General features: G+C 39.2%; 1 protein-coding gene across 5 annotated transcripts in view; it reads right to left on the bottom strand.

Moving 5' to 3' along the window:
• The window catches only part of AdipoR (adiponectin receptor), a 129,560-nt gene that overhangs the window by 34,185 nt on the left and 71,797 nt on the right, over positions 1 to 23,578 (bottom strand). For all 5 annotated transcript variants that reach the window (XM_083133181.1, XM_083133180.1, XM_083133179.1 and 2 more), the window contains exon 2: positions 13,823 to 14,159. In XM_083133181.1, coding sequence (XP_082989307.1) covers positions 13,823 to 14,077 — 255 coding nt within the window. In that variant the 5' untranslated portion in view covers positions 14,078 to 14,159. The remainder of the gene's footprint in view (positions 1 to 13,822; positions 14,160 to 23,578) is intronic.

Below are 23,578 nucleotides of genomic sequence, written 5' to 3'. Positions count from 1 at the left end.
GCGAACTCCTGAATAAAACATTAAAGTCCAGCTGTATACTTCAATGAACTTATCTAAAACTCATAAAAATTATGCTAGCGAGCAAATTTTCCACATTGTAAGTAAATGAGGGGGGGGGATCTTATGAAGTACGTGAAAAAATTCTCCCTGTCACCAGGATCTTCAGTAAGACACTGAATTCTAAACATAACAAATACTTTGAATAGGAAGCCACTGGATTATTTATGGACTTAAGGCACTGGAAGGTTGAATGTTTCGCTAATACAAGTCTGTCACAACATATGTAGTACTGCTCTAGCAAGAATTTTGTCACTGAATTTTCAACTCTAAGCAGGTGAAGGGGAATGGGAGATGCAATCAGGTGCTTACCATGTAATCTTGCCCTTGTGTTGCCAAATGTTGTATCATCATGAAGGATAAAACATTACACTGAGAAAGCAGACACACCACTTAAATTTTTGGTAACGAAGCAAGAAAGGAAAGTTATCAGAATGGCAACATTGGAGCCATGGCTGCCTAGAGTGGGTGCAGGGCCTGTCACATACAATATTCATGGGACCAATAACAAAAAAAGTTTCAGAAGTCAGATTTTTCTTTCGTGCAGGTGTCCTACATAAATATAAATATTATTACAACTAATTTATATATATTTTGTATTGTCACTTAACAGCAATAAACAGAACATCTAAAAGGTTTAAACAGAGTTATTTTCATATCCCATGTGGCACTGGTGTGATGTTCATTTAATTACAGCACTCAGTGTGTTCAATATATATTATTTTAACTATCGAAGTGGCAACTTTAAATTGTATCTGTTTTGTTAGCTTTGACCTGAATTTTAACACTGTAGTGAATATACAGGGTGGTGCAAAATTCCGTTTACAACGCTTGGGAGGTGAATCGCCAAGTAAAAACAAGGAAAAAATGCCATGTGAAAAAATGTCGAAATCGGCACCGTTTGCGAGTGACAGGCGTGCGAAAATCGCCTCACACCATGTGTAAAGCACAATAACTCAAGACGGAAGAAAGATATCAATGTCGGATTAAAATAATACAAAGAAAGTCATGCCTGACGAATACAATGGTGCAGAAATTGAGGCACAGTGTAAATTGCGCAAGGGAACTCTCAAAGAAAGTGGGGAATCCCATGATGGAAAATATAGGAAATTTGCTACTATTTTCTACATAATGTTGAGATCGGAATGTAGGCAGTAAAAAATGACGACGTATGTCCACATGTCCCACTACTGCTGGGACACCCTCCCACAATCGGGAAATAGGAAAATAACTGCAAATCTCCTGTTGCACACGGTTCTTATTGCGGTACGAACAAGAAAAGAAACCAAGTTGTCGCATGTCCCACTACTGCTGGGACACCATCCCAAATGGAAAAAAATACCGGAAAATCATAAAAAACGTTTCAATCCCTTAATGTTGACACACTACTTTGCAGTACGAAAAACAAAAGTTAAACAATGGCCACATAACGTCAGGCTGTACATACTACAAGAGAGCTCCCCAAAGAAAGTGGGTAATCCTCGAAGGAATGAAGACTGAGAATGGCGAGAAAACGCACACAATGGCATGTAACATTTCCAGGCACAGCACATCTGGAAGGGATTCCACTGAGAAGCGCACAACCTCCGCACATGCAGATCGATGGTATGAAGTGCAGCGATCTCCAGCATCTTCACTCGCACCTTTCACTAAAGGACACTATGCGGTGCTGATAGGGGCTCACAAACATCGGTATACTCAGAGACTTTGTTGAAAATATCCACCATTGACTTCAAGACAAAGATGGCATCGGTGAAGTACTGATTGTCTGATACGCGCAAATACCTCTGGCATGTCAACAATTGTCCCAGCAGCGGCACTAACACGAGCAACGAGGTCTTCAGCACTTTCCACAAGGGTTTCATACACGAGCCTTTTCATTTCTCCCCATACACAGAAACCCTGTGGTGTGAGGTCAGGGGAACGAGGTGGCCACGGTAAAGGTTCACCCCTGCCAATCCAACGATCGCCGAAAATATCGTTGAGTAAGGCCCTGGCTCCCCGGTCGAAATGTGTGGGGACGCCGTCGTGTTGAAACCAGATACGTTGTCTACCTGCCAGTGGAACGTTTTCCAAAAGTTCAGGTAATACGTCATGTAGAAACACCCGATAATTCCCACCACACAAAGTAGAGGGCAAAATGTACGGGCCTATCAAGTGGTCACCTACTACGCCACACCATACATTCACTGCGAACCTATGTTGATGATGGCGCACAATGATTGCATGCGGATTGTCCATATCCCAGACGTGGCTATTGTGGCTATTGAACATGCCGTCCCTGGTGAACATTGCCTCATCGGTCCACAAAACTATTGTTGGGAAATCCGGAATGGCAAGAGTTTGGTGCACGTACCATTGGCAGAAATCCATGCGTAGGGGAAAGTCCGTGGGCAGTATGTGGTGCACCTTATGCAATTTGTATGGGTGAAATCCCTCCTCCTGAAGAACGCGGAACACATTGCTATGGTGGGTTTGTCGCGTACGAGCAACGGTACGTGTGCTGGTGCCAGGTCGGTCTCGTATCGCGTCCAATACGTCCTCTTCAAATTGCACAGTGCGCACAGTGCGGGGTCTTCCACAATCCCACCTACGGGGTAGTAGAGATCCAGTTTCACGCAGTCGAGCATCAAGTCTTTGAAAGAGTGCATTTTCTGGTAACCGCCTATTGGGAAAACGTTCGTGATACGAACGCCGTGCTTTACGGCTGTTTCGGTTTGCCTCTCCATAAACGAGATGCATATCAGCAAGCTCGTGGGTAGAGTACTCCACCATTGTCCTGTTCGAGAACTGCCCAGCAACAGGGGCACTTTCCCTCCGAGTGACGGATCACAACTACCGTGATTAGCATTCACGTAATGTCACACAGGTGTCCACGCAGTTTTTGCAAACCGAGAAAGAACACGGAATACGTACTCTACGTACAATATTCCTTGGCGCAATTCAACCACACACACACGCCAGACTAAACTCCACGCTGCGACACGCAGAACAGACAGGAAGAACAACGGTCGATTACACTCTCTACGTAGTATCCACCAACGCTAATACGTAACAGGTGACCTACACTCCCAGCGCCTCTAGTGGGGTTTCCTGTATAAATTAGCTGAAATCAATCTCAGCGTAATCTGACGGCATAGCGTCATTTTCGGGTGAATTTCCTATTTCCCGATTGTGGGAGGGTGTCCCAGCAGTAGTGGGACATGTGGACATACGTCGTCATTTTTTACTGCCTACATTCCGATCTCAACATTATGTAGAAAATAGTAGCAAATTTCCTATATTTTCCATCATGGGATTCCACACTTTCTTTGAGTTTTCCCTTGCGCAATTTACACTGGGCCTCAATTTCTGCACCATTGTATTCGTCAGGCACGACTTTCTTTGTATTATTTTAATCCGACATTGATATCTTTCTTCCTTCTTGAGTTATTGTGCTTTACACATGGTGTGGGGCGATTTTCGCACGCCTGTCACTCGCAAACGGTGCCGATTTCGACATTTTTTCACATGGCATTTTTTCCTTGTTTTTACTTGGCGATTCACCTCCCAAGAGTTGTAAACGGAATTTTGCACCACCCTGTATATAGTTTGCTGTTAATAGTTTCACATCAAGATTTCATTCTATTATTAACAAACAGTGTATAGCTACTAACTATTTTTGATTGAAATATTGAAACACAATCTTCTGTACGTAGTACTTTTTTTTAGGATACATTTTCAGTACTTTGAATACGAGGGTCGTTCAATAAATAAGTTTCCCTGTGCCATAAAATGTTACAAAAATAATTGAGTAACACTATGGCCATAGTTGATGAGCCTATCTGTTGCCTTCAAGGAACGATAGGCATCTCTCCCGCAGACGTGAAGGTGCATGCACAGAGGGGAAGGAAACGACGGAACACCGTGAAACGTCGGGCTCGTACCATGAGAGAGGATGACAGCATGGCAGGTGGATGTGTATTGGACAGATGGTGTCACGAAGAAGTGCGTGCCGTGATTCGGTATGAATGGACAAATGGCTTGACATCCACAGGAAGCTGGTTGTAGTGTACGGTGAGATAGATTGTAATGTCTGTGCAGATGGTCAGAAGGTGGTGCAACATGTTCATCGAAGGCAGGGATTTTTGATAAATTTCGATCTGGATGTCCCTCAACTGGCTCCACTGATAAGAACACCGCGAAAGTGGATGAACTGATCTGGGGGAACAGAAGAATCTAGGTTCATGAGGTGGCCAACATGTTGAACATTTCCCTTGGGACCGCTCACAGCATCATCCATGAGGACTTGCGATACCGCAAAGTTTGTGCAAGTTGAGTTCATCGACAACTCACTTCTGAACATCTTCAGAGGAGAATGGGTTGTAGCCTTAATGCTCTAATGCGATACCTTTATCATGCGCACTGTGACAGGTGATGAGAGCTTCGTTCATCACTTCACTCCCGAATTCAAGAGAACATCGTCGCAGTGGAAGAATCAGAGTTATCCCGTGCGAAAGAAATTCGAGATGACTCCAACGACAGGGAAGGTGCTTGTGACAGTCTTCTGGGATGCAAGGGGTATTCTGCTCATTCACTTGCTGGAACGAGGAGGCACGATTACTGCTGTCCGGTATTGTCAGACCTTGGGAGAGGCTGAAATCGGCAATTTGACACAAGCGCCCTGGCCTACTCTCAGCTGGTGTCATCCTGCTCAACGACAATGCCCACCCCCTTGGCCGCACAAACATAGGCCAAGATTGCGCAATTGGGGTGGAAGGGTGGAAACAGCTACAGCATCCACCTTACAGTCCTGATTTAACATCTTCCATCTTTTCCCACACATGAAGAATGAGTTTCAAGGTCAGCATTTTCGAACTCGAGCAGAAGTCCAGGCTGCAGTAAGACGAGTGTTGCAAGGCCTGAGCCCGGGCTCTTTTGCACAGGGCTTCAATAAGCAGGTGCAGCGTTGGGACAAATGCCTCAATGTGCAAGGCGATTATGTTGATAAGTAGTACAGGTGTGTACTTATCTAGACATGTAGAGTTTCCATGTATATATTACCAAATAAAAATATTACAACATAGGGAAACTTATTTTCTTAACGACACTCATATTTTTAAGTGTCAAAACAATCCAAGTCAGGAAAAAATAAATTAGTTGCTTAATTGGAAGAACCAAAATCTTATAAACTCACAATACACCACACACAAACAATTACTTTTATCTAGCAGGGGACCTTGGGCAGGTGCCCCACTTGGCCCTCTCTCGGGCAGTCTCTGCATGGGTCACTCAGGAACTAGGGAAGAGGAATATTTTCATGTGCAGTGACTGCGAGAGTAGTACACAAATGACTGTAAACTTTAGTTTGAGAGTTGGCTACAGTCTTTTACTTCTTGGCACAATTGCAGCCACCAAGGTAGATCTATCACATATGATTTATTTATTTATTTATTTATTTGAGAAAATTTCAGATACAGCACAGGTGGCCATTTTACACTGAAATTGTCAACAATGAGAAAGCAATAATTATAATAAGCATAAAGATAAAAAAATAAAATAAAATAAATAAAAATAAATAAGAAATAATTAAAAGTAACAAAACAACATAAAAGTGAATAGCAAATGAACAAAAAAATAAGTAAGAGATGGCACTATGTGATATTAATTACAAGTATTTCTTCTGATAGAAGACCGAAAGGCAAACTCGGAGGAAAATATATCAATACTTGAGGGGAGATCATTGTATTGTGCTGCAAGTCTATAAAAGAGAGATCTTTTTTGAATTTCTAGTCTAGGTTTTTTAGTATAAAATAACCTTGTATTGCGAGTTGTGCGCATAGGTACTCTAAAGTGGAATTCCTCAAGGAGTGTGTTGCAGCGGATTTTGCCATTCACAATTTTGTATAAGTAACTGAAATCATTCTGCAAACGTCGCTGATAAGCAGTTTGTAAGTTTAGAAAATACAAGAGATGCGGAGATGAAAAATTGCGTAATGAGGAAATCCTGTGACGGACTATAGCTAGGAAGAAGTTAAAGACTGAATCGAATCAGGAGAGGTGAGTGGGACATGCCATGGACCAGACGGGAGAGCAGTATTCTATTATTGGGGAGATGAATGATTTGAAGTACAAAGTGAGGGCTGAGATGTCACTAATTTCAGTGAAACGGTAGAGTAAACCTAAGAGACGCATGGCCTTTTTTGTGGTGCATAAAATATGTTCCTCAAATGCGAGCTTTTGGTCGAAAACAATGCCTAGGTCTTTGAGAGAGGATACTGCTTTGATGTTATTGCCAGAGATGGAGTAAGATGACTTTAACAGATTCTTCTTGAGAGAGATAGTGAGAGTAGTACACTTGTCAGGATGTAATGTAAGGTCCCATGTCAGGCACCAGGAAGTAAATGTTGCTATGTCATTCTGAAGAAGATGAGTATCGTCGGAAGTGGAGATTTCCCTGAAAATTTTACAGTCATCTGCGAAAAGAAGGTAATTGCTAGAGGGAGCTGTGAGATGGTCGGCAAGGTCATCGACGAATAATATGAACAAGAGAGGTCCTAGAACACTACCCTGTGGAACTCCAGAGAGGACAGGAAGAAAGTTAGAAACAGTTCCAGGAAGAACAACACGTTGTTGGCGATTGCTAAGGTAGTCTGTGAGAAGGGTGAGAAATTTGCCATGAATGTTGAATCTATTGCATAATTTGTGAATCAGAAGACGATGACTAACAGTATCAAAGGCTTTGGCCAGATCAAAGTATATTACATCTAATTGTGAATTATTTGAAATGCATTCCATAGCATGTGAGAGTAAAACAGACAGGTTTGTAAGACAGGAGCTACCAGGAAGAAAACCATGTTGCTTACAGCTTAAGTACGGAGAAACAAATTTGTACAGTCTGTCTTTGATTACTTTTTCACAGATGATGGACAGTGGAGAGAGTAAGGAGATTGGTCTGTAAGATGAAACAAAATTGTTGTTACCACTTTTGTGAATCGGTGTGATGTTAGCTTGTTTCCAAGCGTGAGGAAAGATGCCTTCCGAAAAACATCTGTTCAAGAGAATGGAGAGGGGATAGCACAGGGATTGCGCAGTTTTCCTGAGGAACATGGTGTTGATATCGTCCGGTCCTAGGGCACGGTGAACTGAAAGAGACGACAATAGATCCTTCACCTCATCGGGTGTAGTGACAAGCGTTGTTAGGGAGGAGGAACAGACTGATCTTACGTTTGGCAATGCTGCAAGGGAAGACGGGGGGCAGAAGTTACCATGAAAATAAGCGTTGAAGAGTTCTGCCCTTCGGTCCCCTATCGCACTTTCACTATCATGCGTAATTTCAGCTGGAATCCTACTGTTATTTTTCCTTGAGTTTATTAGATTAAAAAAGTTTTTTGGGTTTTCCGGGATTGTTGCAGTGATATTGTCTATATGTTCCTTATATTTTTTTCGAAGGAGATCTTACAAAAAACAGGGTGGCTACAAACAAGCAAAAATAAAATTCCCTGACTTTTCCAGGTTTTCCAGGACAAAATTTACATTTTTCCCTGAAAATTACAAACTAAACTAAATCGATGTTTTTGCAAATGGAAATAATAAACTCATACAGATCCAGGTATGGATTTGTTAATTACCAATATTATCTTCTATGAAATTGACTTAATTTCTCTATTCTCTATGATTTGAATTCAAACTGCAAAATAGTGAATTTGGAAAATTATTACAATTCACAAGCTAAGGAAGGATTACGGAATTTTGTCATAGGCAGTAAGTTTAAAATAAAATATTTGATTATTTTCAAAGTTACGACTAAGTGAGATGAGAGTGAAGAGTGATTGATTAATAAATACAATTAGTAATTTATCAGTCTCCTTATACATTCTCGGTATTATATGTTGATATTTCCACTGAGGTTTTGGAACCCTCTGCTTGCAAGAACCATGAGTGCGGACTCATTTTTCGATGCATGAAGCTACTTCTCTGTTCTCTGTAAAGCAAACAACTCTTGCATATAAGTGAAACAACTGAATCGAACAAAATAAAGTGTCATATTTCCTTACATTATCAATGAGATTTCTGCTTCAGGACAGTATATCCAAGTGAAGCACTGTGAAACTGACAACATGCAGTTATACCATTATTGCTGACGAAAAGGATATGTAGGTATTAGAAATGTAACGCAAGGCATTTATAGAATTGCATTGTATATGTACCTGATTTAGCTAACCACACATTAAAACAGGAACACTCTAATAATAAAAGCTTCTGAAAGTTCATATACGAGGGGCATCCTGACAAAAGCTTCAATGGTGCCTGTACGCAGCACTAGTGGTCGGGGAGCGACACACACACATGCAGGCAGGAAGAAGTGGCATGTAACTGTAATCTCGTACAGTTGCAATGCAGCCGTTTTAGGACAGTTCTAGGTTAAAGATTGCAGCTCTCATACAGTCTCCCACCGACTGCGATGTAGCCTACATTGCACGCTCAGAATTTGGCACAGAGCCACCAGAGGTGTGCAGACCGGACATCGTGAGTGATAGTATGGTCAGACGATGGTGCAGACAATTCACGGAAGGCCAATCGAATGTGCACAATCCCATACAGCTGAGTACACACGGGCACTTTGCATCACTTCAGGTGAAAGATATTGGACCACTCCCTGTACAGTCCTGGCCTTGAATGTACAGATTTTCATCTCTTTGTTTAACTGAAGAGGTTTCTGGCAGGGCAAGGATTTGACAGCTACACTGGGGTAGAGATAGTTCCAGTCTTTGCTGTCAGACACATATACCATGGGCATACAAAATTTTGTGCCAATCTACGACAAATGCCAGAACAATGGTGGTGATTATGCCGAAAATTAGGTTAGGACTCACTGTTACTAATGTAATAAATTACAACTGATATTCTTGTTTTATTAATGCCTAATCGGTAGGGACCTTGATATTTTGTTATTTTTTTAAAAAAATTGGTGTATTTTCTTATTTTTTTATTTTTTACTATACGGTGTTATTTTTCCCAAAATTCACATTTTCATTTTAGCGCATTTTCTGACAAATATCTGAATTTATACCTTCATGGTGTTTTTAAACTACTGTTTCAAATTGTAAGTCACATGGCTTACGCCTCTTCGTGAGAGTTTGATATCTTGAATTTTTTGGGGGGGAAAGTTATTTTCCATACCCCTTTTTTAATTTTAAGGTAAGGATTTTAGATAATGGAATTTTCCCCGTATATTCTGATGGGTGCATAATGACCATCAGTGGCGACGCACCCAAAAAATTAAAATTAATCAATCTCACGTGACAGATACCTATATATTATGACACCAAAAATTGGCATTATCTTTTTTTGACTTGTTAGTGTTACGTTTCCCAAAATTCGCGTTTTTGTTTTAGAACATTTATCTGCAAAATCGAAACGTAATACTCCATTGTGTTTTTTAACTATTATTTTAAATTGTAAGTCACATGGTCTACGTATTTTCGTGACAGTTTGATATGTTGGAACAGATTTTTGAGGAAGTAAAAGTAAAGTGCTCCCCTGCACTTTTCCATGAAGGTGTATAGAGGTGATGTGATCAGCACCACGCTCCTGGCTACATTTATTCCTCAAAGTTTCCTCAAGGTCCCAGCTTCATATGATGCTGGGTGGGCGCTGGAGAAAACATCCCGGTTCCCCACCGCAGGGGATCGACCCCGGGTCTCTTGCATAGTAGTCAAACACCCTAAGACTGAGTTCCATTATTACTCACTCGACAAATGCCGATGGTGCGCACTTAGCTTGGTAATTCAAAATATATCTCGTGCGACAAGTACGAAGATGTACCTCCCATGTGATGGTAGATACGCACTCGATTTCCTGTTAGAACCCTGCCACTTTGCTCTGTGATGCAAATGGTTTTGATAGAAGTTGAAAAAATCGTGGGAAATACATGATTTAATGTGGCTGTCAGAATTATTCCATGTACGTATAACTCTATAGTTTACTCTTGAGTAAAATGTTGGCAAACTTGCATGTTCTATGTACACAAACATGGCCTAGAAAAGACAAGAATGTTGGATTTCATGGAAGTTTTCGTTGTTTTAGGACATTTCTTTTAAAAAAATCGCTAAAAACGCCAACAATTTGCATTTTATGCCAAATTTCAATATTTCGAACGGGCGAAAAATGTATCCAGACATCACTGCACATTCCTAAACATAACTTTGCAGCAATTACCATTTTTCACGGTTTTGGCGTTTGCGAAAAATCAATGTCCCTACTAATTGGAAATTACTTTCTGGCCACCCCTCGTATAAATCAGTAAATGGAAAGTGAAAATTTAGCAGGGCTGGCAGAGAAAAGTCAATTCTTGAAAAAAGTCATTTGCTTTTATGATTGAATGATTTGAGTAAATATGATATTAACATATTTACGTATTTATTATTAGTATTATATTTAGTAGTATTTAGTATTTCATAATATTGTACATTAATCTTACTCAGTGAGATTAATGACCATCTCTCATGAGTTTAAACAGACAGGACAGAGAGTGGCGTTAATTTCATTGCAATACTTGTGTTGCAGTAAATTTGAGGTTGGTAGCATGCACTTGCCAATTTTTATAACGTTCACCAATGCAGATTTATGTTTCACTTTTTCGTGATAGTATTCAATATTTATCCCATTTTGTTGGATTCTTCTTATATCTAAGAATAGTGCAATGCCATTGTAAACGTATGTTAACTTGTGCAAAATCAGTAATACGTCAGGATGATGAAAGAAAACCTTCGTACATTAAATAAGGTGAAGTGCTACATTAAATAAGGTGAAGTGAACCAGAAGAGTAATAATATTCCAGCAGCATATTTGCAGCCTAAAGCTCTTCTTGTTTATGCATTCCATTTTTGTTGGATTTTTGCAGTCCATGCAATTTCTGTCGTATGTTGTAGTGGAGGTACTTTGTCGGGTGGCGATATTCGACAACTATGGGACGGCATCACCCACTCTTATCCCCTCCATTTGACAAGTCCCCTTACTACTCCTATACGGACAAGAAAAAAATTATAATTCAATGCATTTTCCACGTAATACAGATTAGAGGCTTTACCTTTACTCCCCGATGATACCATATGGTGTGCTTTTTGGACCTTCATGCTCTTATGTTTGGGTGGAAACTCTGACACAGGTCTGGAGCAAGCCTGGGAAATTCATACTGATGACCAACCTCCCCCTCTCCGCAACATATCCATGCCACATTTCCAAACAGAGTTTCACATTTTGGCTTATTATTCAACTTGTATGGCACCAAAGAACATGAAACATGTTAAGTTCTCTTGAGAAATGTAAATTCTTTGAAAAGAATACTAAAGTTCGCGCCCTCTCCGCAAAATAGGGGGGAACAAGGGGCAAACTCCAGATTTTTGTTTTTTCCATGGAAATTCGGGGGACGCGCCCCCCAAACACCCTTCTTCGGTTCGGCGTTCTGAATTGTACACGGTTGCATGCGATGATGTTTTTGCTGCAAAACAAAAGTTATCCGAAGTAGATTGCTTCCATAGTGCCCGAGTTATAACAATTTTCCTCCAAAGAGTGTTCGAATTTAAAATTCCCGCCGAGAAGCCAGGGCGAGAGAAATTTCTCTCTCTCTCTCCTCCTGCCATCACTGGTTTCTGGCGCCGTTGTTGTGTTGTGCATAAAAGGGGCCTAAAAGTTGAGGCCGAAACTTACAAACGAGATTTCCTGTTCCCGTGCAGAGTTCCATAACGATATCTTTAAGTAAATAAATAAATAAAAAAAAATAAAAAAAAGTCAATGAAGACGAAATTCCCTGACGTTTCCCTGACTTTTTTTGACACCTCAAATTCCCTGACTTTTCCCGGTTTTCCAGGTTTTCCAGGTCTGTCGCCACCCTGAAAAAAAAGATCTTCAGTGATGTACAAAAGCATGACACCATCAGCGAGAAACAGCTTGATCATGCAACCAGCAGCATAACTTGTGGCCTAATAAAAATGGAGATTTTGGGGGGTGGCAAGTGTCCCCTGGCCCCAACCGAGTTACGCCTATGCATTACACTGGGTGGAGAAATTATGTCACCAACCAAAAAAATAAAAAATAAACACCTGAAATTCTGCTTCCGTGCTGTTCTATGTATACAGGGTGTACATAAAGTGTCCGACAATTTCAATTATTAATAAATTAGAAACTAATGAAGGTACAAATAAACTGGTGGCAATAATAGATAAACTCACAAAGTTTTATGTGCTATATCAGTACACTTCTATATGTGCTCCTCTTGTCGCACTTTTGCCTAAAAACAATGTCTGCCACATATCTCCAGAGAAAAAAAAATCCAAGGGGGTTGTGCCAGGTAACCTTCAGGGCCAAGGAATCAGACCACCAAATCAAATCCATCTTCCCGGAAAGCGTTCATTCAAAACACGACAAACAATGATGACAAACTTTATAAAAGTGGTGAACTGAAAACCAGAATAAACAATGTGATAGCCACCATGGATGTCTGCATTCTGGCCTGAACATGGGAAGAAATCGATTATCGTCTTGACATTCTCTGTGCAACAAAAGGAGCGCATATAGAAGTGTACTGATATAGAACATAAAACTTTTTTTGAGTTCATCTATAAATCATTCTCACTAGTATATTTGTATGTTAATTAGTTTCTAATTTATTAATAATTGAAATGTGTCAGACACTTTGTGTACAGTGTATTGAAATGGTTCCTTCTTCTTTTGTTCATTGTTCAAGATCTTTCATTGCAAAAGTTCATGGGCAATATGCATGTTCACTCAAAGAGGAATACTCAGTAACTAACATGAGTAATGAAAAAAGTGGCATGCCCAAGGAGGGGTTGGTGGGGATCATAACCTCCCCCTTAGTCCATTATTCCTTAAAGAAAAACGTAACAGGAAGGAAAAGATGGCAAAATGAGGACTGACTTTTAAAAAAAGGTTACCTCCCACCCTTTCAAAAATCCTGGTATGCTACTGCATGGAAGGCAGACTTGTTTAGTGAAACATTCAACTACATACTGCCTTGTAATCCATGTTGTGAGTAAAGATATTTAAAAAACAAAAACAAAAAAAAACAGTTTTTTTTAAACACATCTTGTCATTATCACAAAATTATTTTAAAGTTGTTTTTCCCTCCACTAAAAAGACACTGTGCATTAGTTATCTAATTGTTATCTGCCTATATATACTTCAATATGCTAACCAGTCTTAGTAAATAAATCACCATCTTAAAGAACTGAAAATTTAATTTTAACAACAGCAGCTATGCAGACATTTAAGAACAATGATATACAATTACTTGTAAAAATAAATTGGAGTTCTCCAAGCATTGTGCAGAAAGTTTTATGTAAATACTAACAACAAAAGCATCATTTTCTCTTTTAAACACACTTTAGTAATTGATTTGAAATACAAGTAGCATCAGCAAAGCAAGATGGAAAATGCAATAACAATTTCTTAGAATGCAATATTAAGAGGTGATGTGTTTTGTGAAAACCAATTCAGAATATTTCAGTATTTGTCATACCCCTCATCCATCACACAGCGATTATAGAAGCTGATTCTGACATTCCAAAAGCCTATTTAAAGGTACAGCTTCTAAACTATTATTCCTGACTAGTATCAGTGAATAACTTTCGTTATCAATTTCTTCAATTCTGAGACAAAATCAACGCCCAATTCAATGTTTACACGTCACAATGTAAACTGAAGCATTATATTTCAAGCAAAGGGAACTTGATGTCAGAGGATAAGAAAATATAATTCAACTCACCCCTTCGCAGTCTAGCAACGTATCATCCTCAGGTGTGCTCGGCAGAGGGCATCCTCCCTCCTCCTCCCCTACAACGCTGGCGTCATCTTCGCCTAGGAGCTGAGAGACTTCTTGTAGGCCCGGGAAGTCCACATCACTCCCAAAGGAATCATGCTCCGGGTCCCATATTCTCCTTCGTAGCCCGGTTCCAATGTCCAGCGGAGAGTGTTCTCCTATGCTCTCAACAGCATCCTCGTAGTCACTCATTGCTTCCATGGTCTCGGCCTCAATGACAGACAGGAATTGTTTGAATGGTTTGCGTCACTTCTGTACATGAACTTTATGGGCACCAACACATCTGGAAGACAACGTAACAGAATATGATAAATTATTTTGGAAGATACAATCAACAACTCTATCGCTCACATGAACAATGTCATAACCAACTGTTTTATGGATAGAGACATGAAATTGGAGGGAAAAAATTGTTTTTGGTTTCTATATACACAGTAACCCCATGAGTTATGTAAGTAATGTGTTCCGTAAACCTTTATGTAACTTGAATTTTACATAAGTCGAATTTGTAAATTGCTTAAGTGTAACTTCCTAAGAAACTGCAATATTTATTATTATTGTATGTATGTATATATGCAGTGCTCAAAAAATCTTCTTCAGAGCTCGGCACTAGGAAACCACAAAGCAATTGAGCATAATATAAGAAGGTGAGCAGGCCTTGTGGCAGAGTAGTTAGCACATCACGCTACGATGCCAGGGGTCCCGGGTTCAAATCCAAGCCTGAGCATGGATGTTTGTGAGTGTCCATTCATCAATTTCATCTTATCATCACTCATCCCCATCTTTGCAAATTAGCCAAACGTGGCACAAAAAGCGAAGTAAAATAAAGCAAAGCAATCAATCTATAAGAAGCTGAGCTTCACCGTATTCAAAACATCGCCAAATCATGTGAGTTGGTGTTTTAAGTCCAATTTATGCACAGTAAGGCTAATAGGGACTGGACTTACAGTTTAAAGTGGGATCCGAACCACTATGTGCCTCCATCGGGTATCGAACCTGGGACCCCTTGATTACAAGGCGACGAAGCTACCAGCTAAATCAAGTGAGAAAGCGGAAAATGGGGGGTTGGGGGACAAAGAGTAAGAAATTATTATCGATTCTATGGAATGTTGACATCGTTGAAAAAAAAAAATCATTTGCTAACTTATGCTGTACTGCAATTTGAACTTAGAATCTTCAAAATTTCGTACATGCAAACTTTAAAAATGGCAATATTACAGCATAAGATCACAGTCGCCAGGCTAAAATTTTTAATCACCTTGGCGACCTGGAGTTTTCGAGCCCTGTATATATATATATATATATATATATGTATCCTATTTACACAATATTATATTATAAATGAAACATCATATAGCAGTATTTACTCAATATAAACTATAGAAGTATGAAAAATATATAAGAGAATATGAAAACAAACAGAAATCAGACTTTTCAAATAAAAAAAAATGTATTGTGACAGCTACGTACAATTATTACGTAACTGCGAATTTATGTAAGTAACGTATTACATTAGTTGTGACACATTTTATGAACACATAGAAGAGTTTTCTGCACCGTGGAACTTCCTTGTTTCAGAAAAAATGTGTATGAGAAAGCAACATGGATGATTTTTTTTGTTTGTTTCTGTGGTATTTGGTTTTTGTTGCATACAACATTGTTCATGTGACCAATGCAATTATCAAGGAATCTTAACAATAACTAAAAATAAATATTTCATGTGAAAATGGTTATATCATGAATACAATAGAGGTAACCCATCGAATCAACTTCTCGTAGGAGTGCAATAATTGCAGAAAACATGACATTGTTGCCGAAAAATGAAAGAAGATCAAGACACAAAATGTTATGACAATTGAGAGAAAAACATGTCTTATTTCTTCTTTATTCAGAAGCTGGAGAACACGTCACAGAAAGTGAAGAGTTTTCCAATTCAGCCTCAACATTTCACCTTTTCTGCAATTGTACTCATACAATGACACAGCCTCACGGGAAGTTGAAAGGCACCGAAGTGTCAACCTCTCTTCCACGAAGTCCACCTCGAACTGCATTTTGTAAAGTACCGAGGCTCCAGCATCTGGACTCATGTTTTGTTGTCCATATATGTTTTATCACTATTCATTCCCATCATTGAGAGTTGGTGTTGAGACACTACTCGATCCACGAGATGAATGAATATCTACCACAACTGTTTTTCATTATTTTTTTTCATACAGTCAGTATACTGTTGTTGATATGTTAATTTGGTGTTTTAAGTCCACTTTATGCACAGTAAGGCTAATCAAGACTGGATCTAAAGTTTAAAGTGGAATCCGAACCACTATGTGCCTCCACCAGGTATGGAACCCAGGAGCACAGTCAAAACCTTCACTAAGTATAAATTCAAGGAGAAAGTATGATTTGAAAAGAAGCTTACGTGAGCATGTGCTTTTTGCACAGAGCAGTATAGTAATCTCGGACATGCAGTTCTGGCAGCTCAGGTCTTGGAAGCATTTATGGATGTTGTTATTTGTAAGTGTGCACAATATCTGTGTCAACATTCAATTGTTTGTAAAGTTGTTGATTACGATACATCTTAGAAATGGTCTTGTAAAATTAGTATTAAATCGTTGTTTTTACGAATCCTTGTGACAATCATTATATTATGAAGTACCTACATGTGTGCATAAATTAACCTCTGTGTTCATACACAAGAGTTATTAATAGTAAGAGCCCTAACTAAGGTGACCAAATTTGCATATTTAGCGGGATATCCTGTATTAGAACTTGGTCCCCCCCCCCCATTAACAAACAAGATCCGGAAATTTCAACTCATTCTGAGTTTGGAGAGCCATACAAAACTCCAAGTCGGGCCTCCCCGATGGCGCAGTGGTAGCGTCGTCGTCTTGTAATCAAGGGGTCCCGGGTTCGATACCCGGTGGAGGTACAAGTGGTTCGGATCCCACTTTAAACTGTAGGTCCAGTCCCGATTAGCCTTACTGTGCATAAAGTGGACTTAAAACACCAAATCAATCAAAAACTCCAAGTCGACTGCACGATCTTGAACAATTAACTTTGGTGGGTGGAAGTGACGTCATATCTTGCAGAACTTGATTGATGCTTAGTTCTGGAGCAGCAATGGACAAATACATACAGGTTAGGACTAAGAAACATGCAAAAAAAATTATTCTCCATTTTAATCTCTATATTATGTAAAATAATTATATTGTTTAATATTATCCATTGCATAAATATTTGCTGGAGTGAAGTCAAACTGCAAAATTTGTCACAACTAAATATCCCTTAAATTCAATGCCAAAAGTTAGTCACCCTACCTAACATCAAAAGCATTTAGACAACGCACGGTTTTAGAAGCGATATCGGGTGAAGCTACGGAGAGCATGTCCTTGGCAACCAGGCAATGGAAGGAGTGCAACGTTGTACAGTTAGTAAAGTGTGGCACGCAAGTTAAATGCAGTGTTTTTTTCTCATAAAACTCATCACTTTAAGGTTCATCATATAAGATGGGGCACAACATTTTGAACCTGACTGTCCAAGTCCCATGAATTTCCATCGCCTACAGCTAGAGTTATCGTTTCTCGAAGAAACACTGGAAACAACACGTTTCTACAGACATAGAATGACCCTTTCGTTTTCAGTCTGTCTTTTTCATTACCACCGGGTTGACTCCGCTGAGTTGTTGTGTCTTGGTAAAGCTATGGGTGTTAAATTCGGCTGAAAATGCACAATGACCCTTCATTGTCTTGGGCATCCACGAACATTGCGAGTCAGTTAAGTCAGCTTGAGTTCAGAGTTTTCGTAACAAGGGCGATGTAAGGTAATTTTAATCATACGCCACAAAGAACAGTTGGGAGAGGATTCAATACAGCCCTTATTGATTGATTTGATTTATTTTATTTCGCTTTTCTGCCACTTATGGCTACTCGCGAAGATGAGGATGGGTGACGATATGATGAAGGGACACTTACAAAAACCTATGCCCGGGCCAGGATTCGAAACTGGGACCCTTGGCATCGTAGTGCGCTGTGCAATACAGCCCTTATGTTTGATAGTTGTGCAATAATGTGTTCCGTGAGTGTTATTTAATAATATCATATCGGCCCCATGGTGGAGTGGTTAGCATATCACGCTACGACACCAGGGGTGCCAGATTCGAATCCTGGCCTGGATATGGATGTTTGTGAATGTCCATTCGTCAATTTCATTATATAATCACTCATTCCCATCTTCGAAATTAGCCAAAAATGACAGAAAAGTGAAGTAAAATAAAACAAATGAAATCAAATTAATAATGTCGTATTTTGTAACCTAGTACTAATAGTACAGGCACCAAGGGTAAAATATTACGTTCACAAGACAGAAATCTTATTTTCAAAGTGTATTCTTACATCAAGGAATTGGCATCGGAAGAAGTGCGTGCTGAAACAGTGTTTTCTCATAGTCGAGAACTTATAGCTAAAGCGTGTGGCGTATGTGTGCATACTTGTTGCGTATTATAAAACAGGGTAAAGTATTTACCACAGAAATCGGTGAACCCCTAGAAAAATCTCCTGGGAAATATGCTAGAAAACAGAAACGAGAGCGATGATGATGACCTTGCAGTTCCACTATAATAAATACCTTCGAACTTCTGTCAGGTACGAGTTTCTCTTATATGCTGCAGTGATATGATATAATCCTGTGTAGAATTCTTCACTATATATTTCATTGTAGTCAAATATCACGTGCATGCATTATATATAAAAAGTTGAATATTTTACACAGCGAATTCTCTGTGTTTTCCTTCTGCTAGTTGGTTTGGCAACAGCACTGGCTGCGTATTAGCTGAACTCATGTTCCTTCTAAAAGCGTATGCCGTATAGTGTGCACCCCACACACATACAGTAGATGGCAGCAGTAGTCCATATAGAAGCCGACAGCAAATCAATGGCTTCTCACAAAGAATCATATAGGAGTAAACGGAAGGAAAAAAATTACTCTCCAGAAAACAAGGAGCTAGTTAATCACTAAGACTTTGAAGTGTATGCTAAGACATAAAAAGAAATTGAGCCATGTAAAAAAATGTTTGTGTGCACTGTAATTACTTTGGACACAGTTTTTATCATTATTATTATTACAATAAGTACTACCACATGTTATAATGTATTAGGAAGGTAAGGGTTAATGATCTTGACATAATATTTGTGCCATATGTGGGCTACAGTGTAAAAAGTGAGTTTGTTTTGGTCCAGATCCCACGTTGAGGAATACCAGCATTACACGTGTGACATTTTACACACAAAATTTAAGATTCTAGATGTGAGATTGGATTAACATATTCATAATATACAGATTTCATAGAATTATGAAGTACCAGGCGCGGAATACCATCCATGTAAGCCATGTAAGCCGGGCTTACAGTTTAATACATCTAGTAAAATGTATGTAATTATGTGGCAAAATTCGTAAACAAGTTAAAAGTTCAACTTGGGTCGACACCAGTGTTCAAGATCCTGTTTGTTAGATTGCAACACTTCAGCACTAGGCGGCACAGCACATGGGAACTCCCGCCTTTTGCCTGTGGGAAGCCGTAAGCCTTCTGAATTTTGCCTTACAAGTTGCTGACCGCGAGCGAGCAGTGCCTACCCTCCTTCTCTCTGCCTACCCTATCTGCTTGGAGAAGAGCGGGCCAGAACCCTAGGTCTGTAAACCTTCGGTCAGAGGCTTACAGCAGCGTTGCAAACCTCATGTTTACAAAAAGTGTTGTTCAGGGACGTCCGCAGTATTTCTTTCCACCAGTACTTTTTCCAGGGGGTGGGGTTAAACTAGGCATTTTCCCCCTCAAAAGATACTAATTCAATTTGAAGTTTAACATTTTTCTGCAATGCCCTTACAATAATTAACATAATTTGCTGTGACTGAAATGAAATTATATGTGTGAAATATATAATTTTATGGTTGACATTCATTTTCCAGAAAGGGCCTCCCCTCCTTACCCTTACCGAACATCGATGGTGTCGTTTATACTCTGAAATTATGCTACATGCTACTATATTGTTCTAGGCTCTATATATATTATTAATATTAATTTATAAAGAAAATAATTTATTATTTTCCTAAGACTAGTTTCAAGTTCAATTTATGCATCTACTTTAGAGTTTTAAAATTGCATTATTAATTAGCTACATACTATAGTTAAGTAAAATATGGAATTTCTTCTGTACAATATAAATTAGAATGGTTCAACCAACAGGATGGGTTCGACGTTAACGTGAAAAGATTGAGAAAATGCAATCCCCACGAACAGCGGCCCTCTTGTTTTATTATATCTCCAACTGTCCGACTTCTTAAACTTGTGCGAGATTTAGCACCATTATGCTTGGGTGGCATCACTGGCTAACCGTGAATACGGTCCAGGGAGACACCGCTTGCCCTGCAAGAGGAGGGAGCCACAGCGTTGTCGGGTTTTAGCCAGGAAACAGTGGAAACTGGCCAGATGTGCATTCTGTAGTAAGGCGATCTTGATATTGCTGGCGTGTTAGCAACTCACATTGTTCAAGACCACACTTGACAAAGACCAATAAGCACATCCCCCTGAAGGAAAGATCAGAAAGCTAGCAACCACCGCACCACCTCCCCTCCTCACTTCAAGAACTGTATGCAGTGCACTCAGTCAAAGAGTAGCAGACGACTTTCTAAGTCTCTATCGTAACTGCAGCATCTGGCAACTATGTATGAAGAGGTGGTTGCAAAGGAAATTTGAGACGGTTGTGTTTCAAGGAGGTTTTTTACAGGAAAAGGGAATTTTAAAGCAAAGAAATTAACAGGAATGGGAAAAAGAGAAACACCTAAAATGAACAAAAACGGGAAAATGATAAAATATAATAATATATAAATTAATGTGCTTAACGCTTGTTTTTGCTTGTAGGATTAGTATATACATAGGAAATATTAAGATCTCTGTTTTTAATTTGAACTCTGCTTGTAGTAATTGAGCTAAATAGTGCAAAAAGTTGTTTTTTTAAGTTAAATGTTTGATGAAAACTTAAGATTGAACCAGTTTTACAAATTATCATATCAAATGTGAACGAAATATAATTCATTAATTACATAGTCCGTAATTTAAACACTCTCCGAAAATGCACGGAAAACTTATTTATGGTCTGTCTCTCTTTTACACTCCCCTTAGAAATATCTCCTTTGATAGAAATTTCTGGATAAACTTCTACAATTAGTGAGCATTTATTTTATATTTTATTTTTGAATTTATTTTTTCTTCCTCTCTTTACGAATTATAGGGAATTTATTTATTTCCAAAAGGGATATTTCACTCTGACTCCGGAATATCACTGCTTTGGGCAGTGGCTGCTTTTGGGTTTGGTTTGTTTCCCCTTTCTTGTAGTGTGCATCGTTAACTTCTCGTGGTAATTTTTTTTTTTTTTTTTTTTTTTGCGAATTCCATCTATTGAAAAGTGGGCGGTGTGGTGCAGTTGTCCCTGTACTGTGGTGTGATACGAAGTGCATTATGGAAGAAAACGAGTGTGATTGTGTGGTGGAGAACTTGTTGTAAGATGCCGTTTTTCAGCAAGGATTTTGCTGCAAAGAAGAAACTTGTGGATGTACGTAGGTGTAGGTAGGTCCACTCCTTCTCTAGCAGGCATGGTAACGGAAACAAAAAATAAAGTGCGCCGGTGACTCATGGTACGAAGCTGATACTTGGTTATGTGGTTGTAAAAAGTATTCAGCTCTTTTCTGTTGGCCCTGCCTTCTCTTTTCAACAGAAAAAACTGCTTGGACAACAAAAGGTGTCGGCGACGCTAATAATTATCATTTATTAAAGAAAAGACATGAGATCTCCGTAGCACACGTAAATTCAAAGATTGCGTTGTTGAAATTTGGAACTACGCGAATTGAAGATTGTTTAAACCTTGCCTTCAAATTAAACCGAGAGAAACACAACGAAAAAGTCAAAGCAAATAGATACATCGTTGGTTGTTTAATCGACACTGCTTGTTTTTTGGCGGAACAAGAGCTCCCTTTCAGAGGTCATTTGGAGGGTTCAGATTCAAACAATAGAGGTAATTACGTAGAAATGCTTCATTATAGGGCAAGCTATGATGAAAAACTACGTCATCATTTGGAATCATCTACGGTTTTTGCTGGCACTTCTCACGATATCCAAAATGAGTTGATTGATGCAATTGCAACTTTGATGATGAACAAAATAAAAAGTGAAGTGAAAGAAGCATTATTCGTGTCTGTCATCGAAGATGAAACAGTAGACGCCTCTCAGAAATCTCAACTTTCATCGGTGCTACGTTATGTAACTTCAAATGGTAACATAGAGGAGCGGTTCATAGGTTTTAAGGATGTCAGTGGGGATCGCACGGCTGCTGCCCTGGCAGACCATGTTTTTGGTGTAATAAATTACTTCCAGTGTGGCGAGAAATTAGTCGCTCAAACCTATGATGCAGCAGCTGTCATGGCTGGAGAACACAATGGTTTGCAAAAGTTGATAAGAGACAGGTATAAGACAGCGCTGTTTGTCCATTGCTATGCTCACAAGTTAAACTTAGTTCTCAAACCATCTGTGGAGGGCATCAAAGAATGTAAAGTATTTTTTGAAACTTTGTCGGCTTTTGCAGCATTCTTTTCTAAATCTTCAAAGAGGAAAGAAGCGCTGGACAAAATGGTAAGCAGACGTCTGCCATCAGTTGCTCCTACTCGATGGCTCTACGCAGAGAGATTGGTTGAAGTTGTTTCCCAGTTGAAAACAGATCTAATTAATTTCTTTGAATCAGTGATACAGAACCAAGAGCAGTGGGATGGATATTTTGCTACCATATTTTGCTATCTCTTCTCGTGGATATTTTGCTACTCTCCATGATTTTGATTTCAATTTTATGTTAATTGTATTTTCGGCCATTCTTCCACCAGCTAAAATACTTTTCGAAATTTTGCAAACCAGAGTGAATGACATCGGCTACTGTACTCGAAAAGTACAAGAATATCAAAGTTTCTTGAGTACTAAGAGGGAAGACTTTGAAAAAGTGTGGTCCGAAAGCGACAGTGCCAGGTTGGGAGAAGAACACTTAAAGGTGCCAAGCAAAAGACAGAGAATTGTTCTCATCAGTAATGAGAGGAAAGCTTCTTATCGAAGACTTTTTTATGAAATTATTGACACAATGAAAGTCCAATTAGCCAACAGATTCTCCGATATCCAGAAACTAGAATTGCTCTCCTTGCTAGATTTTGATAATTTTCAAAATTATTCTCTGAAATTTCCAATAAATGCTTACGAATCATTATTGAAATCAGATGGACGATATTTTGAAAACCGAACTTACTGCTATTTATTTGTCGCAGGAGTTTTTGAAACCTTCAGTGTTAGACCTCAATAAATATTTAATTTCAACAAACCTGTGCAATGCTCTTCCGGAAACAACAAAGCTTTCTGCCTTAATTTTAACCATACCTGCAACTAGTGCATCTGTTGAAAGAACATTCTCTGCCTTGAAGAGGATACACACCTACCTGCGCAGCACACAGACCCAGGAGAGACTTACTAAGCTATCGCAGATGGCAATAGAGAGAACTCTCTTGAAGGATTTAAAGAAGAGCCCTACCTTCCATGATGCTATGATTGACATCTTTGCCGAAAAAAATCGCCGCCTGGATTTGAACTACAAGTTGTAATGGAACAGTAGCATGTAAGAGGTATGT

The sequence above is a fragment of the Lepisma saccharinum genome, chromosome 12 (genome assembly GCF_977018435.1).
Source record: "Lepisma saccharinum chromosome 12, izLepSacc3.1, whole genome shotgun sequence".
Lineage (NCBI taxonomy): Eukaryota > Metazoa > Arthropoda > Insecta > Zygentoma > Lepismatidae > Lepisma > Lepisma saccharinum.
This window is presented reverse-complemented; position numbering and strand designations above follow the sequence as displayed.